Source organism: Peromyscus leucopus, chromosome 14, assembly GCF_004664715.2.
Source record: "Peromyscus leucopus breed LL Stock chromosome 14, UCI_PerLeu_2.1, whole genome shotgun sequence".
Classification (NCBI taxonomy): Eukaryota; Metazoa; Chordata; class Mammalia; order Rodentia; family Cricetidae; genus Peromyscus; species Peromyscus leucopus.
In genome coordinates this window covers 40,217,134-40,233,979 of record NC_051075.1, presented here as the reverse complement: position 1 = coordinate 40,233,979, position 16,846 = coordinate 40,217,134, and the positions used below count along the sequence as shown (strand labels likewise).

Sequence of the window (16,846 nt, the reverse complement as noted above, 5' to 3'; positions counted from 1 at the left end):
CGGCTGTGAGGGACAGCTTTTTGGTCACTAGCACTTTTATCCAATCTCTGTTATGACAAGGAATGGACGCATCCACTCCAGACGCAGGACTATTTATTAGAGGTCTGCTCTGTGTTAGGAACTATTCCAGGACCTCAGGTTACATTCTCGGATAAAAGCATGAGCACTGTGAGCCTGTGATATTCCATTAGTGAAGGACACATACAATCAATAAGAAGCAATCATTTCTTTATTTCTAGAAGGTGTAAGGCAGGCAAGGGCTGGGACTGTGGGATGGGTGGCTGCAGTTTTAAACACAAGAGCTGCAACACCTAGAAGAAGTCTCGAATTTGTAAGGGATTCAGCAACACGACCGATTACCTGAAGGGAAAGGAGACAGCCAGCGGGCTGGAACAGAGGTTGAAGTAGCACCTGAGGTCAAAGAAGTAATAGAAAGCCTGGCTATTTAGGGCCTTGGCTTTAAATGAATGAGGTCCACTACAGCAGCGGTTCTCAATCTTCCTAATGCTGCGACACAGTTCCTCATGGTGTGGGCCCCCCCCCCTCCCCGGCATAAAATGATTTCATTGCTACTTCATAACTGTGATTTTGCTACTGTTAGGAATCATACTGTAAATAAATAGCTGATATGCAGGATATCTGATAAGCAACCCCCAAAGGGGTCACAACAGGTTGAGATCCACTGCACTAAAGGGTTTCTGATAGAGAAGTAACCTGACCAATCTTATTTTCAAGGTCATTTTGGTTGACAATAGATAAGAGGCTACTCCAGTCACCTGGGGTGGGTAAGGGATGAAGATGAGCAGGACAGTGAAAAGTGATGGAGACAGGACAGGGAGTCTCCGCAGACTGAATGTGGGAAGCACAGATGTATGCGTTACTTTGGACCTGAGCAACCACAAGAACAGTTGTCTTGGAGGACTGCCAGGCTCTGGGACTCTGATGTGAAGAGGTCCCAGTAAAGACAACTCATGAAACAAGAGCCTCATGTCAACGGCTGCTGACTGGCGAAGTGGGGCAGGTCTGAGGATAAACACAGGAGTTAGCCAAGTGAGTCACTGGGGAACCTGACAAGGGCAGGATTGATAATAGAGTCAAAGACCTCAGTAAGGTGAAGACAGATGGGAAGAATGGAATTGGAGACTTAGAGTAAACAATCTGAATAAGGCACTTCGCCCTTAAAGAAGAATGGTGTAGCATGTAGGGTAGTGGGGTGTAGGGAAGATCATTTTTAGTAACCCAAAAGTGTTTATATGATACATGTGAATTTAAGAAACCACTGATTCACATTTTTGAGATGCTCAACTAGACGGATGACAAGAACAAGACTAGGAGATGGGGCTAGAGATATGCACAGCCATTAAGAGCACTGGCTGCTCTTCCAGAGGACGCAGGTTCGATTCCCAGCACCCACATGGTGGCTCATAACAATCTGTAACTCCAGTTCCAGGGGGGTCTGATGCCTTCTTCTGACCTCCATAAGCATCAGGCAAGCATGTGCTCACACATGCAGGCAACACACCCATACACATAATAAGATGATAGTAATAAATTTGTAAAAAGACTAGAAACAAAGTCAGTTTTGTTCCCATGCTCTAGGATGCAATCAGCACGAGTCAGCTATCAATATGTGCTTATTGAAATACACCTTTAAAAATCATCAGGTGTTTTCATCAACCAAGAGCTGCTTTTCAAGCTAAGTAACGGTTTGATGTGTACATAACAGGTACATTTTAGGTGTGCTCTATAAAAACCACTGGGAAGGTCCCAGTGATACTGACCTTCACATTAATGCAACAGTAGGAATAGCCGCGCTCGAGGACCATTATCCATATCAGACGATCCTCAAAACGGCCCAAGTAATGAGAGCCAGGGAGGAGGGGGCCTGAAAGAAATCAGAAATGGGAAGGGAAATAAGAAATAACTCTCTGAGCTTGTTTCAGTTCGTTTTATGAATATTTAAAATTAGGTATCTAGAACCCTATTTCAATGACTTGGTCCATCATTAGGTCAACAGAAAGACTCTGCTGCAGATCGTGAGGTGTGACGCTCTTCAGGAGCACTCAGAAGAGACCACATATAGGTGACAAGACACGAAAATTTGGGATATGTTTGTCAGAAAAATGACCAGGTGGAAACTACTGAATAAAATGCCAGACACACGTCAGACATATTAGGGAAAGTATGAAAAGTATGCAAGCCAATTTCACACTGATCTAAAAGACACAATACAACAATGTTTTATGGTTTTGAGATTTTGTATAATTCATACAAAATATATAAATGTTTATCATTTATATATTTTAATATATAAATATATATCATTTGTGATGCATGAATATTTTTAAAGCTTAGGTCCTCTTTCAACACAGTATCTCTGAGACTTATTCATGCTGACTGCAACCAGTTCAAGTTCATTCACAGCTGTTAGAATTCACTGTATGAATACAGTTGAATCTGAGTATTCCTTTCCTGGCTGATAAACAATTCAGGGGTTTTCATTTCTTCGTTATTAGAAGTAACAGTTGTGGGAATTGGTTTTGGTAAGTCTCTTTATTCAACTGTGGCGCTGATGAGTAAACTCAGCAGGATGGGCCGCCATCCTCAGAAGTGTCCGCTCACCAGGGATTCTGAGTGAGCGCCTGGTGTGGATCTTCACTGTTGCTCACCGTTGGTGCAAACTACACCAACTTTCCTTTACAGGTCTCCTTACTGGGATGTTCTACGCAGGGTGACCCACACAAGCATCTTTGCGGATGGAACCTATGGTATCCATCTGACAGAAATTCACTAGAAGATGGTGGAAGAACAGAAAAGTGTTTCTGTGTTTCAATGGTGAGCCTGTCATCTGAGTTTAAGCAAATGTTTCCCTTTTCAAGCTGTCAAATCATGCTAATGAAATTTTCCCCAAGTATTTTATTTTATAATTTTTCCCTTCAAATAAGCAGCAGAGATATAATTCTATTTCATAGTTAGTCTCTGCCTATCTATACATCAAAGTAATGGAACCTGTTTTATGGTTGGTCAAAAGGATTTTTTTTTTTTTTTTTTTTTTTGGTTTCTTAAATGCATCGGTAAAAACTTTGGGGCCCGGCACACCGCTCACCGAAACTTCCAGCTGCCATTGCAGTCTGCAGCGCCGCGGTGAAGCGGGGGATCATCTGCTGGTAGAACACCGTGTCTGTGCACACGCAAGCTGCGGTGCCCACCGCTCCTGGCCAGCTCTGACCCGGACGAGGAAACCCCACCAGGAAGATAGGAAGGGTGAAGAGGGGCAGCAGAGGAGATGATAGCAGTGCTGAGAAGACTATGATAATCAACACAAAGGGAGCGAATACAGCGTTGAGGACACACAACGTTGTGGTTATTTTTCTGTGCTGTTTTTTTTCTGTCCATGATGCCAAGAGCACAGTCATGGCAAACTGCAATTTAGTGATGAACTGACGCACACGGTCTCGCATGACACCAATCTGTGGATATATAAAAGTAATTATTCATTATGCCTTATGAATTTTCAAAAGTCACATAAGGAAAAAAAATCACTCAACCTCAAAATTAATAAACAAGAAACTACATTTTGGGTTTCTATTGCTGTGAAGAGACACCATGACCATGGCTACTTTTATATTTAAAAAGGAAAAAAAAAACATTTAATTGGGGCTGGCTTACAGTTCAGAGCTTTAGTCCATTATCATCATGGCGAGAAGCATGGCAGCATGCAGGCAGACATGGTGCTGGAGAGGTAGCAGAGAGTTCTACATCCAGATTGGCAGGCAGCAGGAAAAGAGTGAGAGACTAGGCCTGACTTGAATATCTGAGACCTCAAAGTCCACCCCTAATGACACACCTCCTCCAATAAAGACACACCTCCTCCAACAAAACCACACCTCCTAATGGTGCCACTCTCTAAGGGCTTATAGGGGCCATTTTCATTAAAACCATCACAATAGCCGGGCAGTGGTGGCGCACACCTTTAATCCCAGCACTCAGGAGGCAGAGCCAGGTGGATCTCTGTGAGTTCATGGCCAGCCTGGTCTACAGAGTGAGTTCCAGGAAAGGTGCAAAGTTATACAGAGAAACCCTGTCTCAAAAAAAAAAAAAAAAAAATCACAGTAAGTTCCGTCTTTTTTACTTTCTTTCTTTTTCTTTTTCTTCTTTTTTTTTTTTTTGAGGCAAGATCTTATGCAGCCCAGGCTGGCCTTAAACTTGCTATGTAGTTGAAGATGACCTTGGCCTCCCAATCCTCTTGGCCTCCACCTCCTGAGAGGTTAGGAATACAGACCCCTGCTGGCACTGGCAGGTTCTGGACATACTTGGGATCTTTCATGCAAACTCATTACTCTACCAAGTAGGCTACATACTCAAGCCAAGTTTAGTCTTTCCAAAAACAAAACCAAAAAAACCTAAGTTACACTACACCACTTAAATCTTATGGGTAAATAAATAATCACAAGTTATTAAATTAGGTGACTAGGATATACCCTAGGAAAACACACTTAGTGAAGTCAAATAAAGAAGAAAAAAAGACGAGCTTAATAACAAGAGTGAATTAGATGACACTGAATTAACTAAGATTCAACTAGTATTTTTATATTCAAAGTATAGATGTGCTAGTTAGATATATTTCATTTCTAAAATGTAGTGCAATAATTACAATTTATGACTCAACATGTATCCAGCTAAGTAGTATTTTGTGTTACTGCTCTTTTTTCTTTTTGATAATTAATTTTTCTTTCTGACAATTTTATACATGTATACAATGCATTCTGATTACATTCCCACAATCCTCTCTTACCTTCTTCCACCCCGTCAGCTCCCATTTTTCCCTACAAATCTTTCCCCCATATTCATGACTTTTGGCTTTGTTACCTGAGTTTAACCCGGGTTTGGAACTGTCCACCGGAGCCTCGATGGGCTTGCCAGTGGACACACGACTGAAAATAATGACTTCCCAAACTACTCACACAGAACAGCTGAGATGTGGATGCCTTCAATATTATGAAATACTATAAACTATAAAACACCCTACATATTAATATTTACTGGATATTATAAAACATTAGGAATGACCAATACCAATCTTTTTCCAGAGAACAAAAGTGTAACATGAATCTTAAAAGTTCTTATTAATAAAAACAAACCTGAAGCCAGGTATTGGTGTGAATGCTGGACGATCAGAGAAACAGAACAGGCCACAGCTTCCTCACCTTGCCAATTCCTCAGCTGATCCTGTTTCCTCAGACTGGAAGCCTCTCAGCTGAACTGTTTTTAAAAGCCTGAAAGCTAAAAGCTTCTAGTTTCTGGTCTTAACGCCTTATATACCTTACTGCTTTCTGCCATCACTCCCTGGGATTAAAGGCTCACTTTCTGGGATTAAAGGCGTGAGTCACCATGCTTGGCTGTATCCTTGAACACACAGAGATCCAGATAGATCTCTGCCTCTGGAATGAACACACAGAGATCCAGGTAGATCTCTGTCTCTGGAATGCTAGGATTAAAAGCATGTGCTATCACTGCCTATCCTCTATGTTTAATATTGCGGCTGTTCTGTTCTCTGACCCCAGATAAGTTTATTAGGGTGCACAATATTTTGAGGAACACAATAACACCACACAAAAGTGTATGGAATACTGTTAAACTCCTTTTATGTGGTCCTGATATGTAAACCAGACACTATCACAAGGAAAGGTAGCCACAAATACACATATACACATGGCTTAGACACACCTCTTGAAAATACAGATAATACCACCACAACATATGAAAAATGTTGGAATCCATGGCCAAGTAGGCCATTTAGGAATAGAAAGTTGGTTTAACAATCAAAACTCAACACATCACACTATGTTAAACAGAAAAAACTGATAAACTTTCGCACCCTTCATGATACAAACACTTAGCAGTGAAGGGTACTTTATAAAGTAGAGACTATCTATGCAGAATGTTTAATGATAAAAGGTTGGCACATTAATGAAGGTTGGACGCTTTCCTCATGAAATGCCTGCTTTTTCTCTTCAAGTGAACATTTTCCTGCTTCTCAACATGAAACAAAATAACAGTAACAAAAAAAAATCACTGCAGATGGCACTTCATACCATGAGTATATAAAATAAAATAAATAATAAAAACGTCAGGTAACAAGTGTTGATGAGAACGGAGACCAGCTGGGGAAGTCTCATATAATGCCAACCGTGTATTCCAAATGGTACAGTTAGGCTGGAAAGCAATGCGCCAGTAGCCTGAAGCATGAAATGTGGGTGACTAGAATACACCTACAAATACACCTGTTCATCCATCCATCTGTCCGTCCATCTACCTACCTACCTAACTCCATGGGAAATAAAAAATACATCTGTACAAAAACATGTACACAAATGCTCACAGTAATATTCCTGTCAACAGTGAAAAGCAGCAACCTAAATACCTATCATCTGATGGGTGTATGAACCAGCAGGGGTCTATGGACACACTGGAATTTACTTGACAACAAAGAAGTACTCATCTATGCTATATGAATGAACCTTGAGAGCTTATTAAAAAGTTGAAGAAAAGAGATGTAAAGGACCACACATCCTCTGACACCACTCAGGGAATTCATCCAGAAGTGAAGATCGGTACAGAGAGAAGCAGACACATGGTGGCTGGGTCTGGGACAGATACAGATGCCAGGGAGGGCGTGACGGAGAGTGGCTGTTAGTGTACACATTTGGAACGCTGAAAATGTTAGATGGCCGCAACGATGGCCATCTACTCTGCATATGCAGCACTGACTAGAAAGCCTTCAATGGGTGAGTTTTCTTGTCTGTAAAACCCAAATACCTCTCGACAGAGCTGCTGAAAACATACTTACCAATAACAGTCTCACGCCCGTATTAAGGCTCCTGTTCCACCAGCAGTCTGTGTGGGACACCATGTAGACTGCCCACACAATCACAGTCTCTAGTAAAGCATTTTCTGTGTTCTGCCACACCTACAGTATATAAAGTATCCACTTTTATCAGGTAGAATTCAATAACCTAAGCAAACTGTTGAATAAATGCCACAATTACACTCCGCCACAGGAAAGGCTGTGCAATGCATCCTGGGATTACCGTTCTGAAAGCCCTGGTGAATCCGATGGAGACAGTCACAGAGTGCAGCCCGTGTAAGGAGCTATCCAGTGCAAGGAAGGCCACCATAGCCAGAGGAGACACTGAAGCAGAACAGACAAGACGGGGTGAATTGGATTAGTGCAGAAACCTCTCCTACCACAGCTTATCTCGGTAAACAGCTTTCATGAGCACGCGTAAGCAACTAACTGAAAAACTAATGAATATATTACAACAAAAACAAAACTCAAACATGAAGAGTAGTAGGTATACAACACACATGCGAGGATTCTTTTCTGACTACCATTTGGAAGAGCCAGTAGATCAAAACCGCCTACCTATAGTTAGCAAGATCCATCTGACCACCCCAATCTTCAGGAGCTTGTTCTGCTTTTCGGAGAACACAGACACAGCTTGTATATTCTTTGGATAAAAAGGGTTTCGAAAAATTCCGAAGATGTAGATGCTTTGAGTTTCTCCCAGTATCCACAGTATTGAAAGTAACGCCATCAGAACATAGCCCAAGATGGACTGAGAGCTGCTTCTGGAGACCTGGGAGACACCGGCGTAGTGATGTAGCAGCCCAGCCTCGAGGAGAGCCACACCCAGCACAACGGTGCTCAGAAGGCATTCCTTCCTGCTGAACCGATGTCCACAGCTGCCTGGGAAAGCCTTGGGACCCCTTTCTACTCCGGGCCTGGCCACACCACGCCTGAAGACCAAACTCAGGTCACTTAGGTTAAGACTCAGGAAGAATCCAAGTCCAGTCATGAAAAGCACCACACCAACGGTGCTGGGGATGAAGTAGGACACGACAGGTGTTCCAGCAGAAGTGATGAACATTGCCAATAAGCTGTGGGGAAAAGAGGACAGAAGATTTACTTGAAGACCAGCAGGACGGCTCAGTGGGTACCCGAGTTCCATCTGGAGAGCCCACACGGCGGAAGGAGGAAAAAAAGACTCCTGTAAGTGTCATGGCAGCACATGAGCACTTAACCCCACACCACACTAGAGAAAGAATGAAAAAGTAAAAAGTTCCATCGACCTGCACAACTCAAACCCTAACAACTTACCGTAGGTGAGATGACATGGACGAGCCTCCAAGAACGAACTCTAAAACCTGCTCCACCGCCCAGAAGAAAAGGGCGTCGGGTGGGGGGAGAGTCCCAAGTGCCCAGAGGAGAGGCAGCAACACAAACAAGATGTGCAGAATCTGATTCCCTTGCTCTAGAGCTGGTATATTTACAATAAACCTGTAAGAAAGAGAAAATACTTAAACCACACAAAGACCAAACAGATCTACCAAATAGCACAGATCACAAGAAGGCAAGCTTACAGGAAAGGCCATGCTCCCAGACAGCTGTGGGCATTGTGCCCACTGCCCCAAACCAGCAATGACCTCACTTGTGCCCAAACTTTACAGATACCTGGATTCAAATATGCCAAGAGAGAAACTAATACAGCCATCTGCAACACTGAATGCAGGGATTTAAAAAACTGAATAAATGAGGCTGGGACATTCTCCCCCTAAACCTACACTGGCTGAAATCCTACCAACGATTCTCAGACTTTACAAGCGTAAGTAACCCTGGGGAGCCAAGCTGCAGTAACATGCATTTACTGGCAGCTCGTCTCTTCTCTTCCCTCCATCACTGTCCTCCTCGTAGGTCTCAGCTTTGAAGTCACTACAGATAATAGCATAGGACAGGTCACTGGGAACTTAATTAGCACTAATAGCACTCTTCTATTTTGGACCAGCAATGTTATGGGCTGAAGACATATTTGTAAAATACAGTCTCCTCAGAGCAGGGGCAGCCCCTCTTTAAATGGAGATATTGATACTCAGTAAAACATTTGGAGTTAAACATAACAAAACAGATTTAAATTGTTGAATAAAAATGTAAAACATAGGAAAACATTCTCAACCTCCTGTTAATTTTTCAGAATAAACTTAATCAAACACTAAGTCAAGGGGCTAAAACAGTAACAGTACTAATGGAGTGCTAGAGATTTTCAAGAGAAAAAACCCAAGGCTCAGACTTAGAGCAGAATTGCACTTGAATACCTGAGCTGTTGAGAATCAAAACACAACCGTCATACTTCAGCTTTAAGTTTCCACAGTCTGAATGCAAGCATACATTAACTATGGCTGTAACAATGGCCTACACATATTTGCTCATGGGCATGCCTGGCCTACACCATTCAGCACACTACTTCATACTCTCTGTCCTTCTTTCAAATTGTCATAAGCAGGGAGCAAATGAGCTCAAGATCAACATGCGGTGCTCAATTAGAGGACACTCTTTCCAGTGGTGGAACTTGAAATAAAATATACTCCATTCTGAGAAGAAATGTCCAATGAGCAAAAAGATTTAAGCAACACATAACAACCTACAGGTGGTAATGAACACCTGGTTAGTCTGTTCTCAAAACCATTTTCCTCTTCAAAATATACTCACAAGCAGAACTGCATGAGAATAACTATGCTCAGCAAATGTTTTACAAAATAAAGTTCTATTTTGAAATACCTTTCTTAATAAGCAACGTCTTAGCAACAGTACTTACCAGATATTATAAACAAATATAAGGATGTTATATAAGTAAATATAAACTTATAGTTAAATTAACCAAATACAGATTATTTTGCTCCATATATAAATTGACCTCCAAAAGATGGTTACTGTAAGTTAATTACTTTATATGGGAAGATACTTAATGTTTCTGATAACATAACAGAAACTTCCTAGGATTAAAAAAAATCAGGTATTAATTAAGAAAACACGGTTTTGAAATTAATAGCTATAAAAAATATTTTGAATTCCATATATCTGAAGATCCACATGCCAGGAAATAAAACATGCCCATACCGTGGCTAAGAGGCTATAAATGTGTATCATTTCTTCTGATAACTCTCAAGTCTCTGAGGTGAGTACTGTAGATTTAACACTTGCTTTTCAGAATCTAAAGCCCATAGAAAGCTATTTACCCTTCTCACAACACAACTGTAGTCCACAGAATGGGGAGAGAAGAAGTTACTGTGGGTTGCATCTCTTCAGCCTTCTTTGCTATCTTTAGAGATAAAACTAAGCAACAGTTTGGTATTTCTGTCCAGCATGGGAGAGCATACACACTTTATCCACAAGCTAGCTGTGTCCCCACACCTACTAATCAAAGACTCTGTGTCTTTGTCATCTCGAAGGTATTGTTCTAAAAATGAAAGGTTAACTGTTCCGTATTGAAACTGTCATTTTGTTCTTTAAAAACAAATGTGAGGCTTTCTTTGCCTCATGCTTTGGTTATAGTTAAAAAACCCTTTGTAATTATGAAACCTTTAAACATTGAAACAGTACATTAAATCCAACAAGAAATTTAGCAAGAAATATTTTATGCACTTCTATTTATAAATGAATAATGCTGTTTTTAAGAAAATGCAACAAAATAACTTAGGATTATTTAAAATGTGGAGATATACTATAGCAGGCATTAGTTTCTGACTTCAGATTTTTTTTTTGTTTTTCTGAGACAGGGTTTCTCTGTGTAGCTTTGGTGCCTGTCCTGGATCTCGCTTTGTAGACCAGGCTGGCCTTGGACTCAGAGATCCACCTGGCTCTGCCTCCCCAGTGCTGAGATTAAAGGTGTGTGCCAGCACTGCCCGGCCTAACTTCAGAAATTTAATAGTGGGATAGTAATTTACAAATTTGTATTCTGACTCAGGAGGTGTTAATCCCATAGATGTGAAGAGAAAGGCCACCAAACCAAATATGGCTAAATTAATTTTAAAAAGCTTTATTCATATACACAGGCTGTTGCTAAGGTGGGGTTCAAGAGATCAGCATTGAGTGTGGGAAAGATAAATTTTTTATAGCTCAGGAGCAGGGATTTTCCAAAAAGGGGATTTGGCAGGTGAATAAGTGGGGGGTCACAGAAACTGAGCATAACAAGGTCATAAAAACCTATATTTCAGAAGGTTTAGAAAGTTGCCTTTTCCTGGAACAGGCAGTACAGACCACATGCAGTTAGAGTTACAGGTAGAGCATAGCCCAATCCTTGAGAAACAGATTTAATCACGGAGAGCAATGAACCAAGTTTGCCCTTACTATAAAATGGTTTTCAAGCCTAAGATAAAGGCAGGTTGGTTTATCAGAGGCAGAAAGATTTCTGTGAGTTCGAGGCCAGCCTGGTCTACATAGCCAGTTCCAGAACAGGCAAGATTACTTTGAGAGACTCTGTCTCAAAAAACAAAAACAAAACAACAGCAAAAATATATTCTGAAAATTCTGAGTCTTATAAACTTGGGGTTTTAAAAAAGGTTGTATACATGCATTCAATTTTATAGCTAACTTCTAAAAACCAAGCATTTAATTGTAACTTGTTAGTAAATGATGCTACCAGACTCCAGCTAAACTTCCCATTTATGCTCCTCTTAAATATCTGATTAGATGAAGAACTACATAAGTTCTTACTTACTCTGATCTACAAATGTAGATTAAGAGTTAAGGACATCTGAAGTCAATTTCAGTACATAAACTGTCCTTGTGTTTTCAAATGTCAACTTCCACAATACAATACAATAGACTAGAAGGCTTAAAGTCGTAGAAATTTATATTCTAAAAGTTGAGAGAGTTGAGGATGCTGGAAGCCAAGACCACAGTAGAAATGAGAATGAGCGCTCTTCCACACACTGCAGATGAAGTAGCTCTGTTGGGCCCCTTCTTCTAAGGGCCTCATCCCATCACATCAGGTTGCACGTTCCGACCTGGTCACCCGCAGAGGCCTTCCTCCTAACTGCATTACACTCAGGGTTGAGCAACACACAACTCAGTCTACATTGCACACCTGTCCAGTCCACAATGTAGGCTCTTCTTGAAAGATAAAACCAGCCCAAGACTGCTCCGCGGTAGAGAAGGTTTATTGTAGTTACGAGGGAATCGATAGCCAGAGGTATCTGGAACGGTCTATGGAGGACAGGGGGATTAGAAGAGTGAGAGAGGAAGAGAGAAGAGAGGAGGAGGCCAAGAGAGAGGACCCAGGAGCCAAGAGCCGAGAGAACCACGAGGGCGTGTAGCCAAGATGGCGGAGTTACACAGGGAGGAGAGGCCGGGTAAAGGGAGGTGCAGCTCAGGGGCTGGGGAGGGCTAGGATAGGAAGCAGGGTATGCCAGTCAGGATGACTCGGTAACAGGTCTGCAGCCAGCGTCTGCTCGGATTTGTTAGAGAGGCACCCCAGTTAGCCATCTGTCCTGAGTTTCTTTAAGACCTCACACTTCTCACAGACAAAAATACATTGGTGTCCCAATGGTTCCCCAAGTCTTAACTTTTTTTTTTTTTTTTTTTTTTTTTTTTTTCGAGACAGGGTTTCTCTGTGTAGCTTTGCGCCTTTTCTGGAACTCACTTGTAGCCAGGCTGCTCGAACTCACAGAGATCCGCCTGGCTCTGCCTCCGAGTGCTGGGATTAAAGGCGTGCGCCACCACCGCCCGGCTTCAAAGTCTTAACTTTTTCTAGCATTAATTCTAAAACCTCATCTAGGTATTACCCAAACGAGCACCCTAAATGTGCCTAATCTTATCTATGAAACACCTACATTTAGCTACGGGTGATGCTCAAGGTACAATCATCCATTCCTTTCCAACCGTGAACCTGAAGAACTAGGCTGAGGACTTTCCACAGTGGATGGTGAGACAGGCTAGGACACTCTCAATAGCAAACGGTGAAAGGGAAAAAGAATGGGTGACTGGACCCAAGGAACTTCAAATACAGCAAGACAAACTGCATTATCTTTTAGCTGAGGGATAATTCTTTCTGGATCTGTACTTGGCCTTCTCACACCCTGGAGTGGCTGTAACTTGCATGGCTCCAGGCAGAGCTCATTCTCCTGGCTCTGAGGAGTGACCCTGTCTATGTGGCTCCTGACAGAGGCGATTTGGTCTGAAGCCGAAACAATGGTCCTGATGGTCTCAGAATCACTCCGGCCATCATTCTCCCCTTATTCCAACACTGCACATTCACAGTTGAATAATTCTGTCAGTCTGGGCTGCAAATTCTAAGCTCAGTAGCTCTCCTTTACTTTATTATCACGTTTCTATCCCTTTCACTCAAACTGGCCGCTTCTGAGGATGCAATCTGCACTGACTGACGAGGAGACGCTGTAGCCTCACCCTACTAGTGTCCTCATCAGAATCTGTTATAAAACAGATTGGGAATTTTCCAGATTTCAAGTTCTAGTTCTTTTTTTTTTTTTTTTCCCCCGATTAACGTTTTCTTTCCCTCTTTCCTTTTGTATTTTAAAGTAAGCTGTCAGGATGAACATTGTTTCTTCTCACATTTGTTTCAAAATTTCCTTTCTCAGATGCCCTATTATATCACTTAAAAGTTTTGCCTTCCACGAAACACTGGCAGTTGGCCAAGTTCTTTGCCAATTTATAAAAAAGGATTACTTTTCTTCTGGTTTCCAAGAATATGCACCCCATTTCCATTTACAATCCCATCAGAATTGCCTTAATGTCTCAATTTCTAGCCTGCACATCCCAAATCGCCCAGCTTTTACCAACTGCTCAGTTAAGTAAGCTCCATTTTCTATTTAGGTATTTGTTATAACAACCGTCCACTACCTTTGTCTGCTTGGGCAGCTACAACAAAGCATCACAGACTGGGTAACCTAGGCGACAGAAATGTGTTCTCTCATAAGAGCTGGAAGTCCAAAATCAGGGTGCCAGAGTGGCGTGGTGTGGGGGCTCCTCTCCTGGCTTACTGATAGTTACTGCTGTCTCTCCCAAGTCCTCCCATGTATCTTTCAAAGGCACCAGTTCTACCAGACCAGAACCCACCTTCATGACATCATCGTCTTTCAAAGGCTTCATGTCATCATGAAATGATACCACATAGCTTAAGGCTTTAGTAAATGAATTGTTTTCACACACAAATATTTGCTCCATCACATGTCTGTACATTTCTACCTGTCCACTAACCTGGTAGAGAAAACTTTGATCTACAGAAACAGAAACTAGACTTAGAAAAGACAAACAAGAAGGGTATCAAGCAATTTTGTAAACTGTTTGCTTCAAAACAGTTGCCATTTCCCTTCTAGAACTAATTTAAAAACCATCATTCTGTCTACATTTTGGTGTTATTACAGAGATTATAAATTTTCTATTCATTAAATTTGCTCTTTATATAATAGTAAGTATAAATTTTAAATTCTCCTCTCCCTGATTTAAAGTTTCCCTTCTTTCCCAGGTTATCACATTAAAAAATAATAATCTTGATTTAAAGTGAAACACAGGACTCAAAAAATTATGTATCCTTGGATACAGAATTTCTCTGTGTAGCCCTGGCTGCCCTAGATCTGGAGACCAGCGTGGATCTGAACTTCGAACGCCACCTGCCTCTGCCTCTGCCTCTAGAGCTGGGATTAAAGGTATGCACCACCACCACCCAGCAAAATTATGTATCTTAAAAAGTATTTTTGTTATGTTTTGATTCTTCATTAAGATTTAGATACTTCTTTATAATATGAAAATTTTATAGAGATCATTCCTAAAAGATTAATCATCAAAATAACTTAAGTATCCCAATGGTTTGGTCTGACTTTTTAATTCACTGATGCATCCCTTGTAAACACTAAGAAAAGCTCTCTTGCCACGTACACTTAGAAACAAAGCAAGCCATTAAGTATCCTCTAAGTTTTTACCTGTGTGCAAGGTCCACAGAAACAAAGAAAAAAATATACAGTGGCCTCAGGAGAGGAGTGATTTCGTAGGTATCCTGGGTCTGAAATGTTGCGGTCTCCGTGGCGGTGTTTACAATTAGGGAATATTCTGCTATGCAAAGGGTCAGCCACCCAAAGACAAAGAGAGCGGCCGTTGCCCCGGGGCTGCCGTACAGCGAGGTAATTCTGTCTGGGAGCAGATACCATGTTCCAAGACCACACACCAACCCGGCGAGACCAGAATGGAAAACTGTATTGGCCACGTATTTTTTGCCAGGAATCAGAAATCTGACGGTCTCAGCCCCAGCACAACTTGTAAACTCGTGCTCGTCTTCCTCCGCTAAGATGTTCAGGGCTGTCATCCTCTGGACCACCACCGACTTGCTCTTGGCGTGCGCACTGGTTAGCTGGATGACAGCCGCCGTGATCACCATCAGTCCTCCCGAGAGAGCTGCCGCCGAGTAGTCTCTCAGGATGTCCAGCTGGTATAGAAGTGTTCCTGTTCCACCTAAGGCCCATGGCATCAGGAAAAGGACAATCTGATTAACGTATATGTAAGGAGGGGCACAATAGCCTAATTTGAGTCGAGGGCCTCCAAGAACAGTCTGTGGAAAGCGCTTCAGCAGGAAGTCCTGTTTGTAATCGTTTAGCAGAGGGACATCTGGACTCATCCTTCCCATTCAGGACTGGTCGAAAAGTCACATCTTTTTCATAACCAGCAGTATCTGTGAAAAAGAAAAAACAAAGCACTGTTCAAAAATACGACACTGAAGACCTGGAGGAAACACAGTCCATATTTCGACTTGATTTCCTTAGTCCCTTTACAGGCAGGATTTCTAACTTTGGTTCCTATCCAACCTTCACAATATAATCGGTACTAAGTTTGCTCTCTTCCCAAAATAATCCTGCTAACTGACTTTCTTTTTTGGTTTTTTCGAGACAGGGTTTCTCTGTGTCGCTTTGTGCCTGTCCTGGATCTCACCCTATAGACCAGGCTGGCTTTGAACTCACAGAGATCCGCCTGGCTCTGCCTCCCGAGTGCTGGGATTAAAGGTGTGCGCCACCACGGCCCAGCACTAACTGATTTTCTTAAGAAATCAAATTCTTGGGCTGCACGATGGCCAGCACTTGGGAGACAGAGCCAGGCGAATCTCTGAGTTCAAGACCAGCCTGGTCTACAGCGAGAGTTCCAGGGCAGACAGGCTACAGAGACACCCTGTCTTGTGGGGGGAAGAAATTTTTTTATTAATGTACCTAGCATATCATTGTTGACATTAGATTGAACTCACAGCTTAGATTCCAAGGCCAAAGGAAAGTACTCTCTACTCAGACTTGCTGGCAGTCTTACTGTTTCCCAGTGAGCTCTAATGTTAGTCTTTTCCTTCTGTTACAGGGTCAGTGAACTGTCTCTAAATGGCCAGACAGTAAATACTGTCAGCTTGTTGAGTTCTGTTATAACAATCCTATCTTGTTGCTATACCATAAAAGCATCCATAGACAATACAATATGTAAATTAATATGAGTGGTTGTATTTTATAAAATGTACAGTATTTATCCAAATAGGCTATGTATAGGCTGTCAATCACTACTGTCTAAATAATGATATTTCTCTGTTATTCTCTGGAAAACAAAGTAAAAAATACAACAACTAAATGTTCTGTATATCACTTAACAATTATAATAAATTTAGGATTTTCAAATATTTTAAAAAGTCAAATCTTATTACCTAAAATTAGTAGCATTTCAATAAAAACCTATCTAGAAACTGGTAGCTCAAATGTAGTTGGGAGGCAGGCCTTTAATCCCAGGATTCAGGAGGCAGGGGCAGGGGCAGGTGGATCTCTGAGTTCAAGGCCAATCCAGGGCTAGTCGTGAGAACTTGTCTCAACATCATCTTCATCACCAACAACTACAACCCATAAGATAAAGTAGAAGAAAAACTATGATGAAAAAGAAGTCAAAATACATGCTTATTTTTAACAGCTATATTATCACAGGCAAGCTACTTCGTAATTCAAGTTTTAGTCTTTCTAGTGCCAGTTTCTAGAATAT

General features: G+C 41.6%; 1 protein-coding gene across 2 annotated transcripts in view; it reads right to left on the bottom strand.

Moving 5' to 3' along the window:
* Pcnx4 (pecanex 4) overlaps window positions 1–16,846 on the bottom strand; it is a 39,042-nt gene that overhangs the window by 11,506 nt on the left and 10,690 nt on the right. Inside the window, exons 2-8 of one of the 2 annotated variants that reach the window (XM_028858231.2) lie at window positions 14,776–15,518; window positions 8,162–8,341; window positions 7,427–7,941; window positions 7,092–7,192; window positions 6,851–6,970; window positions 3,107–3,470; window positions 1,782–1,885 (exon numbers count right to left, since the gene is read on the bottom strand). In XM_028858231.2, coding sequence (XP_028714064.1) covers window positions 1,782–1,885; window positions 3,107–3,470; window positions 6,851–6,970; window positions 7,092–7,192; window positions 7,427–7,941; window positions 8,162–8,341; window positions 14,776–15,473 — 2,082 coding nt within the window. In that variant the 5' untranslated portion in view covers window positions 15,474–15,518. The remainder of the gene's footprint in view (window positions 1–1,781; window positions 1,886–3,106; window positions 3,471–6,850; window positions 6,971–7,091; window positions 7,193–7,426; window positions 7,942–8,161; window positions 8,342–14,775; window positions 15,519–16,846) is intronic. The other variant, XM_028858238.2, reaches the window with a different exon arrangement.